This window comes from Gouania willdenowi, chromosome 20, assembly GCF_900634775.1.
Source record: "Gouania willdenowi chromosome 20, fGouWil2.1, whole genome shotgun sequence".
NCBI lineage: Eukaryota > Metazoa > Chordata > Actinopteri > Blenniiformes > Gobiesocidae > Gouania > Gouania willdenowi.
In genome coordinates, this window is record NC_041063.1 from 7,838,644 (window position 1) to 7,866,111 (window position 27,468).

The 27,468-nt window shown below is 36.0% G+C and overlaps 1 protein-coding gene across 1 annotated transcript; it reads left to right on the plus strand.

The window, feature by feature from the left end:
- tfr1b (transferrin receptor 1b) lies at positions 1–26,318 on the plus strand. Its single transcript, XM_028434772.1, has 19 exons — positions 1–71; positions 6,163–6,206; positions 6,319–6,514; positions 6,865–7,051; positions 8,650–8,787; positions 9,493–9,577; positions 10,842–10,964; positions 12,598–12,693; positions 12,768–12,907; positions 13,518–13,678; positions 13,755–13,874; positions 15,619–15,704; positions 15,902–15,965; positions 16,032–16,099; positions 16,169–16,233; positions 17,412–17,502; positions 17,658–17,885; positions 17,962–18,111; positions 22,715–26,318. The coding sequence occupies exons 2-19, from the start codon at positions 6,174–6,176 to the stop codon at positions 22,925–22,927; spliced, it is 2,244 nt and encodes a 747-aa protein (XP_028290573.1). The 5' UTR covers positions 1–71; positions 6,163–6,173; the 3' UTR covers positions 22,928–26,318.
- Positions 26,319–27,468: the final 1,150 nt, after the last annotated feature.

The following is a 27,468-nucleotide window of genomic DNA, read 5'->3' on the forward strand; positions in this document are numbered from 1 at the left end:
CCGGAAGTCCTAATAAGGAGGATTAGCTGCTCGAGCGTAGTAGGCTACTGAGGCTAGTCGGACGCTCGAAGGTGAGAGAGAGCACATTGATCTCTGATTTACTTTCAATAACTGACGCTTTTCTTTTAGAAGCTGCTTGTTTAATTAGTGTTTTAGCTGCAGGACGTTTCAACTACCGTAGATTACATTTTATTATTAGCATTGATAGCTTATTTTTAGCCAGTTAATGACACTGGGCCACACATCTGCCAATGGTTCTCACTTGATTCATATGAACCCTGTACAGACTCTGTTTAACGCTAAAGACACATATTTAATTATTCTTTTCATAGCGTAACATCACATGTGGTCGTAAAGACATATTTACACATCGGGACAGAACATTAACTAATAATTCAGCTTAAAATTGAGATAAATGAAATAACATTTTGGAATTTAACATGTGGATTCCACGTGGAGGTGCCTAAAGCTGTCACTTCTCCATTACCTGTAACCACGTGCTTCATTAATACTTATAAATCAACTCTTAAATATATAAAAAATAATGACCATTCTCTCTTTAATGATAATGATGGGATGTCGGCATCAAACGTGAATATTTTAAACGTAAGTTGAGCTGTGCTTTTTCTCTGCTTATAATCACTGAAGGAACATTTTAATAATTTCAGATATATATATGTATATGTATATATATGTATGTGTGTGTACTTATATCATTGAAACTTACATTGAATTGCCTTGAAATGCACTATGCAAATAATTTGTCTTGTCTAAAATTTGCTTCTTATTTCTCCTATATTCAGAAGAACGTAAATCACTTAAAAACTGTACTGATGTTTTTTATTTTATTTTTTTATCAGATTTTTTTTACTTTAAGGAGTTTTTCAGTGAAATATTTATCCCTCTCTCTGTATATTTTGTCCTGCTTTGACAGTTTGAAGATGAATGAGTTTTGCAGAGAGATACAGAAATAGATCTGATCTTTGTCAGCTTCTGCAAACTTCCTGTTGTTCAATCTTATCGCTTGGAGTCAAATGACAGGAGTCTCTTAAAGCACGATTGCCTGCATTCATGTTTATAATAGGCAGTGGCTATCCCTACGGTTGCTGTATCAATATACCGACATTCTATCCGTACGCAGCACCCCTCATTGGCCAGTTTAGGTCACGTGACTAAGACTAAATCTAATTGTAACCCTAAAGATTATTGCAATATAGGGTTATAAGGTAACCCTAAGATGCTATGTACGTGTACTTCGGTAAACCTACCAATGGCACCGTGGGTTGTTCCTACGGCAAACTTACGAATAGACACTTTCTTTATAATATTATACATGCCTGAACAGATCTGTTTTCCCAGACACATTAAATTATGGAATACAGTTTTTTTTCTCATATATATATATATATATATATATATATATATATATATATATATATATATATATATATATATATATATATATATATATTCTTACATGTGACAAAAAATAGTAAAATTTGGTTTGCCTGAAAGCTTAATTAATTTTCTTCTTAAATGTCCTTGAAATGGTAGTTAATAACCACCCCTAACACAAAGAGGGTTTGGCCACTGATCAAAATTTGATCTTGTTTAATTTTGAAGTTCAGTGTTCTTAAAACGTCCGGTCAGCAGAAGTCCAGAGCTCAGAAAAGAAAAGAGGATAAAGTGAAGAAGAAAATCGCGGTTTAATAGATTTTCTTGACAAATATTTACATAAAGGTGGCGACGTTGAAGCTGGGAGCGTTAGACGTAAGAAACGGTGCCAACTTTTGCATGCTAAAAAAAAAAAAAATCATCTAGTTCACTTAATTCTCCAGATGGGATGAAAATATCCAACTGAAATACAAGAGAAGCCTGTCTAGTATAATCACCATAGTAACATTAATGCTGAAAGACATATCTTTATGTATCAATTAAGGCTGGACGATATGGACCAAAACTCATGTCTCAATATTTTTTCTCAAAATGTTTGTTATAAATCTTGATGTTTTTAATTCATAGTCTGATCAGAAAGACAATTATTGGTTAAATTTGTTAATGCAAAAAGCCACAGACACATTTATTAACAAACAGCTGATCAATATGTTCCACTTTAGTCTGTTTCTCCTCTAAGGGACAGCATGTGTGAGTGAGTTCTGTAGTGTGGCTTGTGTACATGAAGGTCTGGGTTAGAACCCACTCAGTGATCATTTAACTGAGCTTTACATTATCTGAGAAGTAGAGACAGAAACCACTCCTAAAAGCAGATGTTTAATACAAAATAAGATATGAAAACATATATCTCAGAAATATGGAGAAATAGTTTGACTCTGTTTGACTGTACTCTATGAATAATATTAAATATTTGCATGATGGGATTGGATTAGGGCTGCCAACTTTCATCGTTTGGTCAACCAGCAACTGTATCAGTTTCAATATTGTGAAAAAAAGCAATGCACTTATATAGGTGATAAGGATTAAATATCAATATAATGTATTTAATGCCTAAACATGATTCTATGTCCAGCAGCAGCTGTGAGTGCACGCTGCGCTGCAACAAAAAAGTGTTGTCCTTCATCTGACAGTGTGCTGTCATCAGAGCAGAGAGGGAAGAAATGAAGACAGGTTTGAAGCACAAGCATCCACTGTTAAATCAATCTTTTTTCTGTACAAGAACATGGATTATCTTTATATTTGATATGTAGATTATGTAATTAGATCCACTGTCTCTGGCACCCTGTGCCATAGTCTTGGTCGACCAACCATTTTCTTGGTTGACTACAGCCCTAGATTGTATAAATAGAAACATATTTAGAAAAAAATATAGATATAAGCGATATTGTCGTTCTATATCGCCAAAATGGAAAACTCTATCTTGAATCACGATGCATTACCCAGCCCTAGTATCAATATGTAGATGTCAACATTCAGAACTAGGGATGTAAAGATTAATCGTGAGGCAGTTAAAAATGGATTCAAATGTGTCACGGTTCACATCGATACTCTGAAATTGAATCGCAGTACTTTAGTTTTTTTGTTTACAACAGAGGGCGCTATCTATTCAGAATTTGAAATTCAGGACGCACCACCGTGTTTTAAATATGAAGTGTGGAAGCATTTTGGCTTCAACAAGACAAAATGAAAGAGGTGAGAAAGAAAGAACATGTAAAATCCAAGGTCAGAGAGAGAATGAAAGCCATAGTTTATTTATATTATTTCTTTGATATGGGATTTGTTTTAAAGTCCAATTGTTAAGGCACAAAATGCATTTTCAGTTGCACTTTTTAAAAGAAAAGGAACTATTATGCAGTTTTGCATTGTTTAATATAGAACCAGAATTTAAATGAATAGGATTCTTCTTCATTTGTACTATTTCTTAATTTTTTTCATTCAGGATTTATTTTTAATTAAATTGCATTGTTTTGCATAGTTTATCAAGATATTCTTTTGACAATGAAAGATAAAATAAAATAGTACAGTTTTGAATATCTACAAAGAATGAACAATAAGTGAAGATTATTTTTCCTAACACCGAGCAGCCCTACTCACTGAGTTCTAATCAATAAAACCACACTTTTCAGTTGAAATTCTCAACATTGTTTTGGTTGTTTTTCTCTTCTCAAAAATAAAAGCTTAGTTGTAACTGAACCCGTAGATGTCTCCATGTGCTGCACGTTCAGCCCTTCTTTCCAGGAAGTAGATGCGTCGCTAGATGTTAGCTGGGGTGTTTTCCTGTCTTTCTGGTTTCTCAAGGTCATAATTATACGGTTGGAAGGTTTTCATTTCTTCCAGTGTTTTTTAATGTTTGAGATAACTTCAGATCCAAAGCCAACTATAGAAATGTGACATTTACCTCATGGTGCTGTAATCACCTTTAATCGTTTACTTCACAGTAACGGTCGGTGCTTTCCCAACCTCGGTCTCATTATGTAACGAGAGTCTTTTCTTTCACTGTTTTCTGTAACCTTTGATTCAGTTTGTAGCTCTTCCTCCTCTTTTATTAACCGTCAAACTGCCACGCCTTGGAGCACCTGCTGGGTTTTTTGTCTCTGACATGTTTGTTAATGACACATAAACTGAAGATAATGCGTGTTGTGGAAAGGAAAGCTGCAGAGCGTCTCGTGTTCTTTGTGGTTTAGTGATGGAAAAACAAGGTGGAGGTCACGGATGTTACTGGAAGATAGAGATCAGTTTCCTCATTGCTTTCAATAGGCTGAGTGTTTATTATTATTACAGTTAGAATGAAGCTTAATTTAGCTCACTGCCTGTATGGAATAATCCTTATTTCCTGTATCAGTAAGAGAGAAGACTTTTTTTTTTTTTTTAAACGTGTGGATATGTGGGAGATGAACCTTTAGTAACAAAGGATGTGTATTAAAACAGAAATTTCTGCTTTTTAAGTTTCAATCAAGTGATTCCAAAATCGTAAATACAGTTTTTTTTGTTTTTTTTTTTTTCTGATTCTTTTTCAAAAGTTTGCCTCTATTTATCCTCGAGGGGTCAGAAAAGCAAAGAGTGGCATATTAAAAAAATTAATAAATAAAACTGCACTAAGAATTTGAATTTGATTTAAATGTTGTTTTTGCAGTCTAAACAAACACAAAAAGTACAGAAATTATAATTATACACACACGCATGCTGAAAGTGTGCGTACAATGAAGTCTACTGGAAGTCTTGACGTTATCAGGAAATGATTGTGTTAAATCTTTTCTTCCTGAACAGACACTTTGTGTAAAGTTCATTATGGCCCTATAAAATCTGTTATTTTTTTTCCAAATTCCCGATTTATTGATTCTGTTTTTTCCACTTTAATTTTTAAAATTTTGTTTTTTTAGAAATATGTATTCATCATTTTTTTCAGAGAATATCAGTTTTTAACTCCTGTGAGGAAACCAAATAAATACTAATAAATAAAAACAATTCATAATTAAACAAAAATGTATCTAAAAAATAAAGTACACACAATTAAAAGGTAGACATAAGTTGTAGTGACATGGATTTTTCTGACTGCTCCTTTTTGATTATTTGTCATATAAAGATGTATGAGAAATGCATTAATGTCACCTAATTTCCTCTCAGGGATCAATGGTTTACTGAATCTGATCCGATTTATTGAATAAGTTTTGATCAACTTAGTTTAAATGAACCTAATTTAAATTATCCTATCTTCTGTAGCTCTGAGATGTTAAATCTAACATTTTTGTGGATTTGTTTGTTTAAAAAATCAAGAGTTCTTCCACAATTTTATTAAAGTCTGCAGGGTATATACTGTTAATGATCATAAACGTAAAATCTTAAAGTATCAAAATGTGATTCTAGACAAAGAAGCAGAACATTACTAAATTTGAATAAGGAAATGTAATTAACAGTGTCAACACGCTGTTGAATGTTTACGAAAGAGGATTCTTGGGTACATGTTATAGTATTTATCATTAATATGTAAATAAGTGTGATGTTATGTAGTTACATTTTTCACTCTATATTTTATTGTATATTTCCTGTAATTAGTTTTTTTAGGGTGACTTCTGAACGTTCTGTCCAGGGACTACAGATGAAAAATAAAAATAAATCTGGTACATTTTCTGTATGGATATTAATGTACATTGTCCCTGTTAAACAAACAATTAAATACATTATTCTTGTTTAATTCTTTTCTTTTGCACTCCTGAACTGTTCATGTATTTGTTTAAAAAGAAGTTAAATAAAAATAGACTTATTCCTAACAGGATTAAGTATGAAAACAATATTGATCCAAATAATACTAATCATTTTGCACATAATCGTGCAGACCTAATGCCTTGTATAATCACCATATAAAGATTAATGCTGAACTTATAGTAACTCTGTGAACATAAGGAATGTAAAGACACTGATGAATAAGAAGAGAAAAAAAGGCAAGTGGTATTTTTGGAATAAAATGAAAATAATTAAACAAGTGTATTTCTCCCACTGTAACTTTGTAATAATTGTGGATTCAAAAGTGAAGTGTTGGCTTATAACATAGAAAGCACAAATATGAAACACTTCCTGATCACAGCTCACTGCTTCACTAGTTGATTTGTGACATTTCTCCATTCTGACCATTGTTGTGATGGTTAGGCTCTGCCCCCTGCTTTCATTACCTGTGTAACTTTACCTCCTCTCATTCTTCTTTAATCACAGCAGCAGCAACAATGGAGAGAATAAACCAGATGTTTCATGGTGTGGTGAGTTAGTTTTTTTTTTTTTTTTTTTTACTATTACAAGGTTTTAAATGATTTAAATATTTGGTCTTTTCTTAACACTCTGACCTGTCTGTGTGCGTTGTTTTGTTTCTAGATGAACAGTGAGCGTTACAGCAGGTTTTCTCTGCAGCCCACCGAGGATGGAGAGGGACACGCTGAGGTGCAGCTGGCTGAGGACAGCACCGAGGCGGAGGATGGAGGCTCTCCAACCTTCAGACCAGTGATGCTGCGTCACAGTCGACGTTTCATCATGATGGTGGTGCTGGGCGTTCTGATTGCATTTTTAATTGGTGCGTAAAACACAAGAATGTGTTTGTCATTTAATTAATGTTGGAAACACACTGATAGCGTTGTCTCAGTCCTTAGGCTAGCTCATAATCTCTTTAGGCCAGTGCTTCTCAAAGTGTGGGGTGCGCCCCCTGGTGGGAAACGGTGGAATGAAAGGGTGGGGACGTGACAAACGGGAGGAGATTTTGAATTTTATGTCAATCTTCTTCCAAAGCTTTTTTCCTTTACAATAAAGATCATTAATGCTAAACAAAACGTAATAATGAGAACCTAAAAATGTAGCAGAAATCAAAGACTGCATTTGATATGAACCAGGAACTAGCTAACTAGCTGTAAATTTTGCTGTTTTTAGGATGCACGGTGGGCTTACTCAGGCCGTCTACGGCCGGCTGCACCACTGCTGCACAAGCTGAAGAAGCCACGCAACAACCTGAACCAGCTGCTGCTGCTGCTGCTCCAAATGTTCAACACGACTGGAACAGCCTCACCACACTCCTGGAACAGAAACTCACCAGCAAGGGTTTAGAAGAAGCTCTGCAGTATGTTTCACGTGCACTCACCAACTCTGTGATCTTGACCCTCAGGAGTCGATCACATGACCAGTTTAATACAGCACACAGGGTTCCCGTGGAGCCTTAAAAAGTCTGAAAAGGTGTTAAATTAATAAATCTCAAAATAATTCCTTAATTGTCATTAAAATAGTCTTAAATCAATGTTTCAAAAGACTTAAATTTTAACACATAGGTATGATTTTTGTCATTGTAATTAGTCTCACATTTCAAAATAAATGGAATACTTCCTCTTAAAAAAAATGTATAAACATTGCCTGTCCAACAAAGATTTTCAATTGTTTTATAGATTTTTGTGGTCATCTTGTGTTTTTTTTAAAGTGATTTTGATTATTTTTTTTTTAGTTATTTGTTTACTGTCATTTTGTGTTTACTTTGGGGGGGGGGGGGCTGCTAGTTGCACATTTGCACTAGACGCTAGATAAAAAGTACCCTAATCCTATGTAATTATTGTGGTGTTTTTTTTCCCTATTGTGAGTTTACTGTGTTAATGGCAATAAAAAGTCTCTTTAATTTGACTAAAGCTGTATGAACCCTGGCACAGCAGCCAGATGCAGCCTCAGTCCATTTTAACTAGTGTTAAAAGTGACGACTTAAAACTATATATGGGTTCTTAAATTATCTTAATTGACCAAGTAGAACAATAGTTATGATAGATTAAATACGCTGCACTTTTCCCTCATCGTTTTTGTCACATTTGGTGCAGAAACAAACGGTATAGATGGCTCTAAGGCATTTTCTGTTTTTCTTTTTTGTTTTTTTTTTTTTTGTTTGTTTTTTTGAACTTGGAAATGCATTTAGTGTTGAATCTGTTCTTCCTGAACACAGATGCTTAAACATCCTAAACAAGTGTTAGTGTCAGGTTTATTTCTTAAAAAATTATATAATGCTTTGTGGCCCAAATTTGCACTTAAACTTAATACTTTGATTTTTGTGACCAATTTTTGTCAATTATAGGGTCATTTGGTGGAATTGTTTGAAAAATCAAGATTTGTTCTACAACTTGATTTAGAAAGACTGCAGGATATATACTGTACAGAAACTCTGAAAGTACCAAAATATGATTCAAGACAAAGTAGAAGACTAAATTAGAATTAGGACATTTAATAAACAGTGTTAATACACTGTTTAATGTTTGTGATTGAGGATTGTTGGGCACATTTTATAGTATTTATCATTAGGTCTGCTTTATGTAAATTGTTGCATTTAAAGTTTTTGTGAACTTGTACCAGTACTTTTTTTTTTTTATTACACTTTTATATTTGCATTCCCATTCATTAAATCGTGGTAAACATATTTGTGGTTTTCACAGTAAAAATACCTTTTTTTTTTTTTTTTTCTACTCTGATTTGTTGTTTTTGTGATTTTTAAGTCCATTGTGTTAATACATGATGTCAAAATGAGCAATTAACTATAAATGAATACAGCTGATGACTAGCAAGACGAGCTGAACAGTTTTTATGGTGAGATAAAAATGTAAAATATAAGCAGTCAAAGTTTAAATAGTTTTAATCTATTTTGTATAAATAATTACAATGATTTGCAACATTCCTGTGTTTGTGGTGCAGGAAATATAACGTTCCCAATCGATCAGCTGGAGGAGAAGAGGATAAAAAACAAGCTGAAAGCATCTACGACACCTTCAGAAGTCTGGAGATGGATCCATGGACTGACATCCACTACGTTCAGCTACAGACTACAGACAGGTCAGTGCTGCAGCAGAACAAACGTCTGTCTGTCTGCGTGTGTGTGTGGGGGGGGTCCAGGGTTGGGTTCAATTACATTTTTCACTTACAGTTAAGTCTTCCATTACCAATGTTCAATTAGTTTTTAACTCCTGTGACCTACAGTTTTTACAACTACAATTATTTTTATCCTCAGAAAATCAATTACAATTAAATTACTAAAGTTGAATTACAATTAATCACAATTACTGAGCCTGAAATAGATAAAAATGAATTGTTAGATTAATTGATGCATCGATGAAATATTCGCTAGATTAATCGTTTAAAAAATAATGGTTTATCCCCTCTAATATACACACAAATTACAGTATGTTTTGTTTGTTTCCTATGCCAGCGGTAAAAAAATGTCCAGTAAATCTGTTGATTTGGTCGACTAAAACTTGCTTGGTATTTTAGTCGACTAAATTTAAAACAAATCAGATGACTAAATCTTGACTAAAACTAAAAAGAATTTTAGTCAAAAGATTTAAACTAAATTAAAATTGTCAAAATTAATACTGGTTTGGTGTCTTTAGATTAGATTTATTTGATCAAGATTGCCAAAATTATACAAAATAAAAATGTGGTACAGGTGTGCGTAAAAGTCAAATTAAAGGCACATTAAACTTCTATGATGTAATATTATCACAGAACTTATTTTTTGTAACAGTCATTGTTTCTTTTCAGTGTGAATAAAAACCGTGTGACGTTTGGATCAGAGGAATTCCAGCCTAAGGGTTACCTGGCCTACAGCGCTACTGGGAAAGTCCAGGTGAGTCCAATAAAGAGCCTCTAAATTCCTCTGAGTCGTTTTAAAATCAGCCAAGAGTTTGACAGAGATGTCCTTAAATCCATAACAATCACAACCATTAGTAGACCCTCTGATTACTTGTTTCTACATCAGGTTACACTTGTTTGTTTCATCTTTCCCTGTTTTAGATTAGATTAAATTATCTTTTATTTTATCCCACAGAAAGGAAATTCAAACTGTACAGCAGCCAAAGACACAAAGAGCAAGCAAACAAGAAAGCTAAATACAAATAGACAGGAAAAATTAAACCTAAAATATAAAATAAATAATGGGTATTAGTCAAGATAACAGTACAGAAAAAAAATATATTGGTAAGTGGGGTTTTACAATGAGTACTGAGTATTTCACATAGAAAGGTTGTGGAGGAACATTATTATTTACAGAATGTTTACAAAACATACTTTACCGCTATCAAACTTTCTGAAATCATACCAAACATGATAAATTAAGGGTTAATAGTCGCCGACTGTTATTGATTTGATATTTATATGCATCGAATGATTTGCATCTGAAATTACATGATTATGTCGCAAAGGGTGAAATTAGCCACAATGCTAACATTCAGCAGGAAACTTCATTCTCAGTCAAAGGATAACATGTTCACTAGTCGATCCATTACACATATCAAGAGATTTTAAATGGGATTATGGGTGGATTGGACATTGGTGAGTTGATGTCTAGAAAATTTGACTCGTCACGTGGTGAAAAATATTGTGTAAATGTATGTGAGAGAGCTCCATGTCATGTTGGGGCCTGACATTTATTTTGATGGAGAAAAAAAAGGTCAGATATTAAAAAATCCGGTCCTGAGCGTGAATTAATGCTGAATGATTAACCTTAATCACATCTATTGAGGTTTTCACTACAGCAGTATATATGTTCACCAATCAGAATCCGCAAGAACCGCCTTCCTGGGCTGCTGCCCAATCAGTGATGGTTACAGGACACACGCTTGTAGCCTTTTTAAATGTGTCTATTGTTGATGTATTCAGATCTATTTGTGTTTACACTAAGTTGTGAATTTTTTATTTATAATTTTCATTCATCGTGATTTTTATCCTTATCGTGATAAATACTAGAAATTATCTGGATACATTTTTTTTTTTTTTTTTTTTTTTTTTTTTTTTTTTTTTTTTTTTTGTCAATATCGCCCATCCCGAGGCCCTACATGAAGAACCTGTCCTAGCTTTGCCGTTTGTGTGAACAGTGTGTGTTTGTGTGACAGGGTAAACTTGTGTACGGTAACTACGGCTCTAAGAAGGACTTGGACACGGTGCAGAGGAAGAACGTGGAGTTAAAAAACTCAGTGCTGCTGCTTCGGGCTGGAAACATGAGCTTTGCAGAGCAGGTATTGGTCAGATTAATTACCTTATTAATCACCATCACACACATTAAAAGTGTCACTTTTTTTTTTTTTTTTTTTTTACAAATGTTCTAAAATCTTTGAAATGTCCTCATTAGTAGATCTATGTTAAACAAAACACATTATGCACCATATTGGTTTAATTAAAAATGGAATTACTTTACAGTCTTGGAGCCTGTGTTCCTCCATCTTGAAATCACGTGATTGATGATGTCACAGGGCCCCACTGCTTGTAAACATCCCATTGTTTTCTATTGAAGTGAAACATTCAGCCTGATTTTTAGATAATTTAACAGCACTCTACTAAATCATCTAAAAAAAAAACTGCTAAATTGATATACTTCATTAATCCCCGAGGGGAAATTTATGTTTCTTGGTCGGAATGTAACTGAAATTGAAGATAATCACATGTATTATGGGAAAATAGGAATGGGAGAACTGTGGAGCAGCCAGCAGCAGGGCTGTTTCTTAGATGATAAATATGGAACAGTGTGTGTTAATACTTATGCAGCTTTATTCATATATGTGTTAAATTACTGATATGCTTTATACTGCTGCATTGTGTTTACAGAACCACGTTCTTCCAATTAAAGCCTTTATAAATCCAGAACTGCCTCCGTGACTCTCTAACCGGAGTCACACTCCCATAGTGTCGCCGGCTCTATTCCGCGCACCCTGTAGAGGCCCCGAACCTCAACATGAATCAGCCATTACTTACATTTCTCATGTACACACATCTTCCATGGAACAGGAGAGAAACACACACATGCAGCACTGCAGCTGGTCAACATGCAACACACTCTGCTCATGCATGCAGCAGGAAGAACTCTGCCAAAATATGTTCCCCTTAAAGGGCTAGTAACAACATAACTGAAAGTGAAACTAAACACTTATATAACAGGGCTTTCCTACAATAGGTATGAAGCTAAAAAAAAAAAGGCAAAACCAAACTCTGCCCTTGTAGTGGGGGCGGAGTTTGGGATCATGAAAAAACTCCTCGGCAAACGTTGCGACAAACCCAACATTCAATTCAATACAACGGCACGTTAGCACAAAGGTTGGGTCTTTAGGATGGGTAGTTTGCAGGTCAACCACAGGATGGCGCTGCCCTTACGGTCTCGCCTCCTGCTGCCATCTGCAGGGACGGAGGGGTTGGGGCCAGAGGAGACGGTGAAAAAATGGGTTGTGTGTAAAATGTGGGAGTGACAGTGTTCGTGTGAGCATAAGCCTGTTTACTGAGACAAACACAAGACAAAGAGCAGCAAGCTGGGGAAAATGGAGGGAGCGAAGGAAAAAGTGTCCATCTTCTCTAAGAGCAAGGAGGAAAGAAATATGTAAAAAGCTGCTAAATAAAACACTCCAATAGAAAACAATGGGATGTTTACAGGCAGTGGGGCCATGTGACATCATCAATCATGTGATTTCAAGATGGAGGAACACAGGCTCAAACTGTAATGTAGTCTCATTTTTAAAATGATATTAAAAGATTATGGTGCAAAATGTGTTTTGTTGGACATAGATCTACTAATAAGGACATTTTCAATATTTTAGGCTATATGTGTAAATACGGTGTAGAATAAGCAGTAATTAATTAATCTTTTCCTGCCTCATCCTCCAGGTGGACAGTGCTTCCTCCCGTGGTGTGTCTGCGGTCCTCATCTATCCTGATGAGTCGGATTACGACTTTCGAACAGACACTGAGCTCTATGGGCACGTACGTTTACAACCAACAGTTGTCTAAAGCAACTATGTGCTGTTCTTAATGTGACCTAAGGTTATGTCCTTCAGGTTCACATGGGCTTTGGTGACCCCTACACTCCAGGGTTCCCCTCCTTCAACCACACCCAGTTCCCCCCGGCCAAGTCTTCTGGACTTCCCACAATCCCAGCTCAGACCATCACTGGAAACATGGCCAAGGCTCTCCTGAGGTACGACTCCCTGCAGACTGTAAACCAGACATAGGCAACTGGCGGCCCAAATTATACAAAAAGACAGGGAAATACAGAAAACATTGACAAAAATGATGGAAAAATACACAACAAACATACATACAGACTACTAAAACACAAAAAAAGACTAAAAACAGAAAACATCAAAACTACAGACGTAGTCAAATGACAAAACTAATAACCCTGTATTAATGCTTTGATTCGTCATGTATGAAATAAACTAACAAAGAACAAATGACATATTTCATAATGCAATAAAATATTACATGAATAATTAAAACTAACATGAATACAACATTTTAAAGTGTTAATGACTCAGTAGTTAATCAGTAAAATAAATAATTATGTGGCAAAAAGCTTAAGAAAACCAAAAAATGTATATATTTTTGTCATTTTAAATCATTGTTTGTTCCCGCTCCATATCTAATGAAGTGTAATCTTTTTATTTCTGCTTCATTTTTAGGTTCTCATTATTACTTTCTTTGTAGGCGTTTGTTTAATGTTACGATCTCAGAAAGACATTTGTTTTTATGTAACTTTTGACCAGATTTGTGAAATGTGATGTTTAGTCTACTCTTTGGTTTTTCAGTAATATGACTGGTCCTGAACCAGATCCTGACTTTAAAGGCCAGTTTAAGTCGAGCTACAAACTGGGAGGAACTGAGAACGTCACTGTGGAGGTGAACAACGTGTTGGTGAACACAGAGATCCATAACGTGTTTGGAGTGATCAAAGGATTCATTGAACCTGGTGAGAACCCACATTAGCGTTGTTAGCTCAGTGTGTACACTAAGTTTCTATAAGGTTTCCATGTTTTCTCCTGTAGATCACTACGTAGTTCTGGGAGCCCAGAGAGATGCCTGGGGGAGAGGCTACACCAAGGCCAACGTGGGAACATCTATACTGATGGAGCTGGCAGAGACGTTTAAAACTATGGTGGAGAAAGGTGATATGCTAACCCCTTAGCCACAATGCTAACCCCTTAGCCACACTGTCGTCGTCATAGGCTGTTTGCCGCTCCTTGCACACTGGAGGCTAGATCCATTCCATACATATATCCACCATACACAAACTTATGGAATTTTTGCATGTTACTCCGCGGTGGACTAATATGTGCGCGCATAGCCCTCAGCGCTCTGTACGGAAACGAAAACGCGCAGACTTTTTCAGGTATGTAGGGACCTATATGTTTCACAATAAGGAATCATTAATCGACCAATACATATTTAATACACTGAAAGTAACAATATGAATTAAACGCTGTCCTCATGAAGGGGCCATTCATTAATTCCCCCGCCCCGCACCCCTCCTGTTCCAGAACTAAACACCTGTCGAATCAATCACCCACAACACCGACTAAAGCAGCTCCTGCTTAACTTTAGTGTCTGTGAAGCGACACCCTTTTCTGGTGAAGCTACAAATGGGAAGGGAGGGAGGGGCTTGCAGCCTCTGTCAGCTTTACCTACTCAGAATGTTTAATATGAACATCTCCTCAGTGCTACAGAAGATCTGTGGGAACAAGTTGTGGATGTGATTGTAGCGTCTAAAACACTGTCTGTTCATGATAACTTGATAGCTTCTAATATTCTGGCCCTGAGTGGTGAAATACCTGCATCTTGTGTCTATATTTGTCTAATCATCTGGAATAATATCATGAAGATCATTTAAAACAGTTTTTTTTTTTTTTTTTTTAATTAAATTCATCAAAACTTAGTAAACCTGCTCAGTTCCAGTAAATCATTGATCCCTGAGGTGAAATTGGGTGACATTAATGCTGCTGTCATTAATCAATCTTTGACATATTATAAATAGATAAAAAGGAGCAGTAAAAATAACCCATGTCAGTACAATCTATAGCTACCTTTCAATTGGAGGTTACACGTGGTTTTAAATTACACTTATTTTGACATGCATTTCTGTGAAATACATGTTTTTTTAATTCATTTTGTTTATTAACAAAAGTTGAAAACCAATATTTTCTGAAAATATTTCTTTTAAAAAGAGGAAATGTGGAAAACCAAGAATTTGAAAAAAAATAAAAGGACTTTGGAAAAAATTATTTTATAGTGCCCTATGCCCCTTTTTTAAACAAAGTGAATAACTGTACAAATGTTAAGTGACATGGATACATTTTGTTTATTTCTTAAAGAAAACGGTGTCTTTTGCCTTATTGTACTCTTTAGTGTTAAAGTTTGTGTTAAAATCAAAAAAATATCTGGAGCAGGAGCCCCCTACAATGGATTGTCACCTTTTCCATGCCTTTAGTGTTTGCAAATCTGTGATCACAGGGGATGACGGTTCCATCTCTGTGGTTTGGTAGTAGAAGAGGAGCTGTCCTAAGGTACCTTTGCTTCCCCCGTTAAACAGCGCATTGACACGCTCTCGTGGCTGAAGTTGGCGAGTAATCAGGTTGTTGAAGGACTCCCACCCAGAAAAACTTTCATAGATTTTAGGCCAAATGTATGAAAAAAGTGGAGAATCCCTTTCAATAAAGAGGGTTAAAAGAACGGGTCGTACTTATTTTTCCATTTTAGAACGTGAATTGTGTTTTCCACAATGCTGGGAAATTCACGGCCTTACGCTGCTTTAAAGCATTTTATTAATGTAAATGTTCAGACTGTGCACATAATGACGGATTTAAAATAAGAAAAAAGCTGATATTCACTCAATTAATGTACATTGTTCTGCAGATGATTTCCGTCCAAGGAGGAGCCTGGTGTTTGCTAGCTGGAGTGCTGGAGAGTTTGGGAATGTTGGTGCCACTGAGTGGCTGGAGGTGAGTACTGGATTACTTGAAGTAAAGAGTACTCTGCAATAACAATGTGCGATATGTTATCGTTCAAGATATATATCGTTAAACATTTTCACCGGTAAGAATGTCATCCAACAATAGAAATGATAAATGCGTTTTTTTTTTTAAGTCTATCGCCCATCCGTAGTCTGTTATGCTAACGTGTTTAAATGTATTTACAGGCTCATATGACGTCTATTGGAAAAAGTGTTGTGAGCTACATTAGTTTGGATGGAGCGGTCATGGGTACGTATACTGACACGTACATGTGTGTCTGCTCGTGCACGTGTCAGCTGACTGTGTGATTTGAAGGTCGTGGAGGCTTCATGGCGTCTGCGAGTCCTCTACTCTACACGCTGCTGAAGAACACCATGAAGGAGGTGATGTTTCCACGCCATGTGCACATCTGCTGACTCATTCTGGTTCTGACTGTTTGTGTGCGCCCGCAGGTCCAGAGTCCCTTTAGTTCTGGAACACTTTATGAGGGGGCGGGGTCTGACTGGGAATCTGCTGTGTAAGTAAGACTCAAGCATTCAAAGAACTGATAGTTTAGACAAGAAATTATGATTTTTATTTTAGTTTTTAGTTCAAATGTATACATAATTATGTTATTTTCTATGTATTTGAACCATTGACTTACAACCTACAAGAATAAATCCTCACTCGTGAGTTTAAATTTGATTTAGGATGATTGATTTGTTAAAACAAAGAACAATCAAGTCATTGAGGATCGTCATCTGTTAGGTCACTTTTCATATCACATGGTAATGAACTGTGATGTCGTCTTGAATAGATTTTCTCGTCACAGAATAAAGTGTAATTGACGAAAGCTGTAATCTGACAAAATTAAGACTGATTTAAAAGTGGAGAAAATCCAATAAAGTTAAGAAAAGTTAAAAACTGAGCTTTAGCTAGTGTTAATTTTTACTGCAAATTTTGATTTACTTTTAATTGTGGCCTTTTGAGAAAATACAATTTGGTTTTAATCATCAAGGCTATTTGAGTTAGTCTAGTTTGAGTTGACTAAATGACAAGATTTTAGTCGACTAAATCTGTAACAGATGGAGCTGACTAAAATATAAAGCAGGGGCACCCAATGTGTCAATTGTGAAGGTATACTTAAATTTATTTTTTTTAATATTCCAATCTTAATCAGTTTTTAAGTGTTACTGCAATTATAACCCCCAACACAGTAGATTGTGAAGAGCTGTTTGGTAGAAGTAGCTCTGAGCTGGAAAAAGGTTGAGCACCCCAATATAAAGCATTAGTCAGCATATTATGAATCTGATGGGATGGTATTAATATCGGTAAATATAAACAAAAAGATTTAACGTGATTAATGAGTCACTTGCCTGCTTGTCCCGCCTTCCATGCAACAAAAGTAGTCTTTTGATAGTTTTCATTCATTCACTATAGTTTTCATCCAGTGATAATAAATGTTGTGAGAATTGTTACAATAAACATCATTTAGGACAATGTTTATTTTTCTTCTCTTTCTACATTAATAAACACATTTGAATTTTCTTGAACTGATTTAAATTTTTCCTCACTTAACTGACATCAATGCCTTTAATTATAAAATAATACATTTTCCCTTTGGTCTGTATTTCCATCATAAGTTTGGTTTTAAATTTTCTTTGGGCGGTATTAAAAAGTCTTAAATATAACTACTTCCTGCGTGTGTGTGTGTAGACTAAGACCAATGAAGATGGAGGACCCTGCCTATCCATTCTTGGCCTTTTCTGGGATCCCGTCCGTCTCCTTTCATTTCATCTCTCCCAATGTGAGTCTTCTTCACCTTATTTTTACTTTATTTTAAAACCAATGGAAATCAATGGTCCAGATTCTGAAAAGGGACTTTATTCATTTATGACCATGGACTAATAATGTGTGAACTCTTGGCGTTGTGATGAGCTGGTTTTGTTGTGTATCTATTAGAAAGAGTTCTACACCTACTACAACACTGATCTCGACAACATGGAACACCTGCAATTCCAAACCGATCAAAGCGTGGCTCAGATGGCGTCTGTCGCGGCTCAGTTCGCTGCTCGCATGTCTCTGCGTTTGATCCACGACCACCTGCTGAGCTTTGATGTGTCTCGTTACAAAGGCGTCATCACTAAAGCCGTGGTCCAGGTTTACCGGCGCGTTAATCAGCTCTCAGTGGTCCGTCTCACTAATAACTAATCAATTAATCAATCCACTGTGATCTCATTCTAATTTCTCTCTAATGTGTTTCCAGTCGTCTCGTCTGAAAGGAGTCGGACCTCACTGGTTGAACCGAGCACGTGGATCCTTCAGTCGAGCTGCTGACAGCATCAACAATGACATCATCAACTCTGACATGAACGACAGGGAGGGGTGTCGACTCATTAACCAGCGCCTCATGACAGTAAGTTCACAATCACACCTTCTGTAGGGATTTATATCAAACATTCAAGAGATTGGTTTGTCGTTTTTTGTTCCAAATATCAACTCATTTTAGGTGCGAGCTACATTTGAATAGAAATGACCTGATTTAATACAAAGTTATGCTTTACAGGGTTTGGAGTTCCCAAATTACATCTCAGTTTACATATTTCTGTATCACTTCCTGTGTTTTCATCATCTTTTCCTGTTCAGATCCTTTACTGTTTATTAAACAGAAACTATACCAAACATCTTAATCTCTTCAGCCTCAAAGGACCCACCAGTGGGGGCAGCTCCAGCTTTTGCCACTCTCACGGGTCTAAATGTTGTAAAAAATGAATGAAATCACACATTGGCCACGGTTACATGTTTACATGGAAATACTAATTTCCGAACTGAGGTTTACATGGAAAACCGGTTTATTCTGCTTTAGGCCTGGGGGTTGAGAAGGCTCTGATTGGACGTTTCATGTCTATCAGGAAAAACACAAACATTTTATTGTTGGCTATAACACAGAAGACCACACATGAGAACTGTTTTCACTTTTATTTTGATTGTAGTTTTGTAGCAGCAGCTCAACAATAACACGGTTTCAGTTTGGGACTGTGGGGCAAAAGGAGATGGAAACTAATCACTGGTAAAACTCCGGAAAACAATCACCAGGAATAAATAGTTGCTCCCTGGTAAAGACAGTAGCTCTAACTGGTAAAATAATAAACTGGTGATATTACAGCCTGGGAATGCAGTACGGGGACACGTTTACTCTGCCTCTGGGTCCTAGTGCCAGCCGTCTGGTGAAGCCTGTCGCCGAGGTCCATGTGTGTTAAATAAGTGTGTAAAAGTCCACATGTTTATGCCTCCGTCCATCCATTCTTTTCATTATATCCATGTCTTTTAAGGCTCTTATTAAATAGTCTTGGCTGGAGTCTGGGCTGCCACCATCTTGGATTATGTCGTCACCAGTGTGTTATCGCTGCAAGCGCAAAACGACCCAAATTAACTCAAATCGATTTAACCAAGTTAAGTGTTAACAATAAAGAGGAATTATCTTATTAGTAAATAAAAATGGAATGAACCAGCCACTTAATTCGGGTTTAAATTTAATTTGAAATTAAATTAGCTTTATGAATTAACTTTTATTCCGCTTTAAAGAGGAATTAAAGCTCCCATGTAAACTTGGCCATTTTATACCTCTGTAATCCTAAGAAACTATAGAAGCTAAAACTGTAGCCAACCCACATTTAGAACAAAAGACCACAGCACACACACCAGGACATTATGTCAAAAGGGAAAAGTCGACACCTCCACAAACTCAGCCTATACGTCACAAAATAAACAAAGCTCTATAACCTATGTGAAACTACAGGCCGAGTTGAATCCACTGATATACATTTCGCTAGTGATGTGAATATTTGGGTGTCTTACGATTTGATTCCGATACTTAGGGTCACAATTCGATTCAAAATCGATTCTTGATTCAAAAATTGATACAACTAGTAAAGTGCCCGTCAGAAGTATGTATTCATATAGTGGGAGGAGCTTAAGTAGAGTTGTCAATTATAGCCAAATGAGTAGGTGTTTGAAGGTTGGATTTACAAAGAGGTGTACATACTCTGTAGTGTTATAAAGGGATTTATTTGTGGGTGCAAAGTAAAATAGTGTGATTTCCCTGGTTTAATTCTATGGGACATGTGCATAAGTGTTTTTTTTTTTTTTTTACTATATTGTTTTTTTTTTTTCGTTTGGTGCTTGTTTTTTGGAGTCGCGTATCTTTTGTCTTTTTGTGCATATTTTTAAGAATTGTTTTTTTGTTGCCATTGTCGTGTGATTCTTTTGTGTATTTTTTGTATAAATATTTAGCTTTGTGCATTTTGAGTCATTTTTGTTTGGTGTAAATTTCTGTAATGTGTCCTTTAGAATTATTTTGTTTTTTTGAGCCTTTTTGTATAAATATTTAGTTACCTGTCAAGTATCCCGTTTTGGCTGGGAATCTCCCGTATTTTACCCCCTTTTCCCGTAAATATCCCGTATTTTAAAGTAATAATAATTAAAAGATGCCTTACTAAACTGAATTCCGTCACTAGCCTCTCAAGAACTGCACCTGAAATGGCCTGAGTGACAGTTCTCGCGAGATTAGTGCTGACAGCGGCAACAAACCCGGAAACAGCTCAGAAAAGAGATGATGGATGAAGACGTTCCAGTGAAAAAAACAAAGAACTGGTGTAAATATGTTGTGAAATGTGAGTTTATCTTCCTAAAGAGCAGCAGGATGGGACACAGTTACACGTTCAGTTAGATTAATAAGTGAGATTTTAGCGTCTCCCACAGCGGAAGGAACACATAAGTCACCATGAAAAATCAGCCAATCACAAATATACACTGCTTTAAAAAAAAGTGTTAATGTAAAGTCTGTAATAAATATCTAAGTCATTAGTGAATACCAGAGAACCACGAGTGAGCATGAGAAATTAAAAGAAAATATATAGTGACGAGCAATGTGAAATTAACAGTAAATATGCAACATGTTGACTTATATATAAACTGTAAGTATATTAAATAAACACATGTGCTTCATATACACATTTATGTTTTAATTTAGGCTGTTTTATCATTTTTATGTATTAAAATACTAGTTTTAGGAGTCGCTGCTTTTACTTCTCAGAACAACAAGTAAAGCTCAGATGATTAATGAGTGCACATACTGTATTGATCAGCTGTTTGTTAATAAATGCGCCTCTGTGGCATTTTGCATCAGCAATTTTAACACAGAATTGTCTTTTGGTCAGACTTTATTTGATAAAATGATCTAAGATTTACATCATATATCACCATTTTGAGAAAATATATTGAGAGATGAGTTTTGGTCCTTATCACCCAGCCCTAGTAGGAATGTTCACAGCATTTCAATGTTAATAAAGGGTCAGCGTACCAGATTGTAATCACATAATTGTATTTAATAAGTGGTTGACAAGTGGGTATTTTAGATTTTTTTGTACACCTGCCTTAAAATATAAGAGATACTGGAGCTTGGTTGGGCGGGTGGGACGGCTGGTAGTGGGCACCAGAAAATTTCCCTTATTTCCAAATCCAAAACTTGACGGGTATGATTTAGTTTTGTTTTATTTTACTCATTTAGTATATTTTTATTATAAACAGTCTGTGGCTACTTCCATCTCCTCCGTGGGTTATCGCTCACAGCCAACTCTCTCTAAACAACTCTGTGTGCGTTCAGCTTGTACATCCAGGCACTCGCACACGCATCAGCCGTATGTTACGTACCAAAACCCCACAAAATCAGGAAATACACAACGGAAAAAGTCCGCCATGATGACAGATGGTGTCTTACCTTTGTTGTTTCTAGGGGTGTTGGGGGGGAAAAATTGATTCGACAATATATCGCGATATTACGTCTTACGATTCTCCAATCGATTCAAAATGGATCCATATCGATTTTTTTTTTTTTTAATTAAAAAAGATATATTTTTTTACCTTTATTTAACAAGGCAAGTCTTTTCCACTGCAGGAGACATTGTAACTGCAGAAAGAAGTGCACTGAAACCTGGGCATCTTGAGTAGCTTGTGTTTTTTTCAATAAAATCTATAACAGTACTTACTTTCTGCATTTATTTGTTGTTCTGGGCATATACCTCAGTTAAGTTGCACTAAAGTCGAAGTTGGTTTAAAAGCCACATTGCCAGATGCCAGGCAATACACACCCCTATTTTCTTATTAAAAGTTGCTCCAATGTGCAGAAAACTCCATAATTTGGTAAATCTTAATCGTGTAGTCAGACAGATTTCTTGACTAAGAAGTGCTCAGATGTGTGTAATGGCGGTATTTGGCTAAGGAGCACACGGTGTGTAAAATGGCTGACCCCTCATTTACCCAGCTCTGATTGGCCAGGGTTAAAACCACCCCCATAGTGTTTGATATCACTAATTTCTACAGGCTCTCAGCTTTACAACGCAGTGTCAATCATTCTGATTGGTCAAAGCACTGCTGAATAACACTCGTGTGTAACGCCACCTAAGAGTGGAACCAAAATTAGCACTACGCATGGCACCGCAAAAACCTGAATAAAAATAGATATGTTTATTTCAAGCCAAAATTACAACATCTTGTGATCAAACTTAACACTAACATTGATTGGAATCAATTTGACTGACATATTACAGTTACAAACTTGTGGAAAACTTTGGCACAGTTATGTTATCACCAAACTTGCTGCAGTTGTCCATACACTACTTCAATTATTTCTGCTTTTATAGGCTTCGATAATGATAATTGGTGTTATATTTGATGTTAATGTCCAGTGTTTTTTCTTTTTCTTTAGGCAGACTACAGATTACTGTATTTAAAACATGATTTATTGTCATTCTGTATCATACATTTCCAAAATGTCATCTGTAACCACTAAGGTCCTACTTCAATCTGAACAAAAATTTGCCATCTAGAAGCTTAGAAAAACGTTGTTATTGGTATGTGATTTTTGTAGAAAAGTGGCTGGGGCTTAAGAGGTTAACGACTTAATTACTTTCCTTGAATGTCACTTCCTGTTTACATGAAAATGATTCTGTATGTTTCAGATTGAGCGCTCCCTCCTCTCTCCGTATACGTCCCCCATTGATGCTCCACTCCGTCACCTCCTGTTCGGCCACGGGCGCCACACTCTGAGCTCCATTGCCACCACTGAGGACATGGAGGACCTGCACCTCCAGCTGGCCTTGGCCACCTGGAGCCTGCAGGGATGTGCCAATGCCATGGTGGGGAACATCTGGGACCTGGACAATGAGATTTAAACCGTGTGAAGAAGTGAGTCCTGGAGTCATGTTTCGTTCGTTTGAATTTGGGAAAAATATTTAAGCTAAAACCCTGTCAAAGGTTTAATTGATCAAATCCAAACTTAGGATCAATAAATCCTAGTCCTTAGCTGCAAACCAGGTCCAGTACTTGAAAACATTTGATGCTACTGACAAATCCTCATCCTGCTGCTGTCTCTTTCATCCAATCACTGAGACCCTTATGGTTTTTTTTTATAAATCAGTGGCAGTGCCCACTATGTATATTTATATATTTTTATTTGTCTGTTTGTGATGTTATCGGGAGCAGTGCCTTCCATAATTATGACGGTTATACTGTCGAGACAAAGAGCAGCATCTGCTACATTATTCACTCATCACTGGAGACTAAATGGCATCAATTGAAAATAAATATAGAATAAACGTCTTCAATTTTATTGGAAGAGGGTAATAAAAATAATTTAAAAAAAAATACAATTCCTGATCCACAAAGTAATGAGAAACCTGATCAGAGCCTAGAAAATAAACTAATTTATTTAAAATAAAATGATAATAATCCAAAGTTGTGCTTCCTTTAAGCCGTTTGTTTCATGTTCAATAGTTATCGGGAGCAGAGTCTTCCATAACTCGATCCTCATTATCGGAAGCAGTGCCTTCCATAATGTGTGCGTTGGTAGAATTTTGTCTACCGCTTATTTTTGTTTTTTCTACTAAGTGTTTATTTATCGGGAGCAGAGTCTCTCATATTTCACTTGGAACGGGTGGAACGACTTATCGGGAACAGTGTTTCCCAGAGTTTTATACTTTATTTATTTGTTGTGCTTAATTTGCTCTGTGTGTGTAACATAGGTGAAGTTCATCACACGTAGATGACATGCACTGAATTATTACATTAAACAAGCCGTAGTAGAGCCTCTGATTTTCCATTTCAAAAGCTTTCGCAAATGTCAGTTTACACCAGTTAACATTTTTCAATTACTATTACATCTTATATTATCCAAGTTAAATTACAACTCAATTATGTTTACTGTGACTGGCATTTTTTCCAATTAAAATTACTATCCACCCGAAAGTCAATTACAATTAAATTCTCAATTACTACAATTGCCCTAATCACAATTACTGGTCCTTTAATAAATAACCCTTATTAAACGTAACCTTCCACTTGTTAGCATTAGAGATGCAAATAGAAAGCTAACGGGTCAGTTTGAAAAAACCCAACGAGATCCACAGGAACAAGCATTTAGCGACAGTAAAAAAGAAACGACTCCCTTTTAACATGAAGAAATCTTCAGTGGAACCAGGTTCAGAGGTGGCAGCCATCTGCTTTGACTGGTTGGGGTTGGTGGACAGAAGGGCGAGATGTGATTGTTTTGATTAGGCAGGACAAAAAAGTGGACACAAAAAATATTTTGAAATTGTGAACCTTTGAACTATTAAGTTTTTCTCTTGAAAGGACTTTTAATTCCAAACTTAAACAGTTGTTTAGATGCTTATATTATTTAGAACAGGAGGGACCAAAACCTTTTTTTTTTTTTTTTTGTGGAAAATACATGGCATGGAAGGGTCCCTTTATATATTTGAAGCTTAAAACAATTATTTTTTTTTTTTTTTTGTGGCGTTTAGATTGGTAGCCATTTTGGAGAAAAGATGTTTGTACTTCTGCCGATGTTGGGGTCTTGTTTTTTTAGAATATGGCATGCATGGATTATCTTGGCTCCAGGCTAACAGGCACTTCTCGTGTAGGTTGTAATTGCCAGTTGGTAAATTTGCTGCCATCGTGGGCGTGTCGCGTCAACAATGGGGTGTCCTCTTAAAATTGTTGGAGTTCTTGTTGGATTTGGTTGGTCTCCAAAGGACCCGATGTTTGGGGAACTTGAGTTTGGGTAGAAGTTGTGGTCCGTTTATGACGAGTTGGGGGGTTTCTTTTTGAGGTAAGGGAGCCTGGTCCCAGGGCAATGTTTGGGTAAACATGACTATTTGAGATGAGGATGCGGGAGTGGGCAATCTGGTAATCCCAATTCTGAGGTTTTTTTTCGCCGTTGGTTTGAGTTTCGTTGTATGTTTGGTTTTCGATGTTAGTCTCGTACGGTTCATTGATTGCTGTGGCTAGATTGTCACAAACACCTAGGTCAACCGAAGCGACCAGAGTTTGGCTTTTCTGTCGTTTGCATGGTCGTTGCAGCCTGGCGTTGTTTTGGGGGATTGCTATTCCCTGGGTTTGTAGAGCTTCTCTAACCAAATCCACTGTGCTCTGTCTGCAATGTGGGATTTATTTATGTAACCAATGTAACTCAATGTTCCAAGCTTCAGTGCATCTTTTGTTATAGCTGTGGTATGATGTGTTGAAGTTTATCTTTATTGCTCTCATAGTAATTTTGTAGGATTGACATGGCCGTGTGTGCCAGGTTTTTACTGTTGCCATCTAACATTTAACAGGTGTCATGGTTTGGTAATTGTGGGGTCACGGATGTTTTTGATGTACTGTTAAATTCTGTGAACAAATCCAGGTTTCAGGTTTTTTTTTTTTTTGTTGGTTATATTGTAGAACTGTTGGATGGTGGTGTGTTCTAAGAAGATTGAAAATGGCATGGATGAGTTTTTCATCTTAAGTTTCATTTTGGGTCGTGACATTATCACGATTTGTCGTAGAGATGTTTCCATTTCAGAAGGTGAAGCCCTTCATTTCAACTCTTATTACATCAGATTTTGCATTAGAGTTGATCTTTCCGTTTCGCCGAAAGAGAAGAGCAAAAATTCGGACTTAAACCATTAAACCAGAAAAGAACACTGGTTCGTTGCAGCAGACAGATTTAACTTGGGTCTGCATTAATTAATGACCAGCAGTGGATCCTGGTTGCCTGTATTTACATGCACGGAGATTTTTACTCTTCTTCATGGCGTCTACGAAACGGCAGAGTTGGAACTGTCGCCCCCTGTGGTCACGGATTTTTTCGGCTCACGGATTTTATCAAATTTCGGAAAACAAGAGGTTTACATCGACTTTTTCAGTTAATCAAACGAATATGGTGCAAAGTAATGTTTTTAGACATAGATCTATAAAAAAAATAATATTTAAAAATATGTTTAAATTCTGTAGTTTTCCGTCTGTTTTCTGCGATCATGGGAAATCAGAGGCTCCATTAGAAAAGTTATTTTAACATCTCCATTCTACACATGATGAAACTATAACCATAGATTCTCCTCTAGCTCAGCCTTGCAGATTGTTTGCTTTTTTTGTTACTAGGGACTTTTTAAATAATTTTAAACAGATTCTAGTGATTAAGTTTTGCTGTTTGTGCATCAAAATACTCTAAAAGGTAAATGGTTCTTTTTTCTGCTGCTTTGTCATTCTACTTAAAAAAAAATAAATAAATCTGCCGTGTTTAGAGAACGTTTGTTCATCTTGTCAAATTCAACATGAAACCATGTAGTGTGGAAAACATGTGATTAATTTGTGTAATAAAGATTGTTGGCTTGGCATTCCACATGTTTGATTTATTTATACTGGAGGTGCACATGAAGTTTAGTTTACACAGCATGCAGTGACATTTATTTATTTTTTAAAAAGAGTAATTTTGAAAATGAACTTGACTGGAATGATTTGATGTGATGTTGTTTTAATGACATCATGTTGACCTCCCTGTAATGACGTTCCCAAAGGATTTTAATTCTTTGTTAAATGTTAGTTGTAAAGTTCATAACAAAGGTTTTTGGGGCAATCGCAAGAATGAAGGAAAAACACTTAATGCATCTGTCTATAGGACTCCACATCCCACAATGCATTGCAGGATACTTTTCCGACTAAGAATCAAGTGATATATCTTTAATATTTACTAAAATGCGTCTTTTAAACCGACGCGGTGCCAACAATAAGGTAAGACGTTATTTTCCAATAATTAACTTTGAAGCAGCAATTTCAACCTTTCTCTTTTTTCCCAAGCAAATGATCTTTGAATTATTGATCTGAGGCCTACACTTTTTCTAACTGATCAAAAATTATCTCCTGCATCGTCACTGTATTAAGACATTTTGGATAATTTCATGTTTCCAACTTTGTGGAAACAGTTTCAGCTTCTTTTTCATTCCAACTTGATGTTACTCAAGGGTCTTAAAGACATGGTTTGAATGTGACCAGCCTTCACCCCATTAAACACCTTAAAATGAACTGGAGCAGCTCGTCCAACATCAGTTTCTGACATCATGACTGTTCTACCAAATGAATGAGCACAAATTCCCACAGACATGTATGTATTTGTGTGTATATATATGTATACTAAAGATATATAACAGGTTCCAACTCCATATTCAAGAATAAGTAGGTAGTTTTAAAACATTATCACAATTCTCCTATAGTTTAAAGGAGTCTACCTCATATTTAAGTGCTGTATTTAAAAAAAATCAAAGAAATAAAAAAGGGCTTTAGTGAGAAGTGAAGAATATAGATATAGAGAAAATGCTAAATGTCCACCAATACATACAAAAACTTTGGTAATTTAATGCACATTTTTTTAAAAATGTTGCCTAAATCCTCATTGATT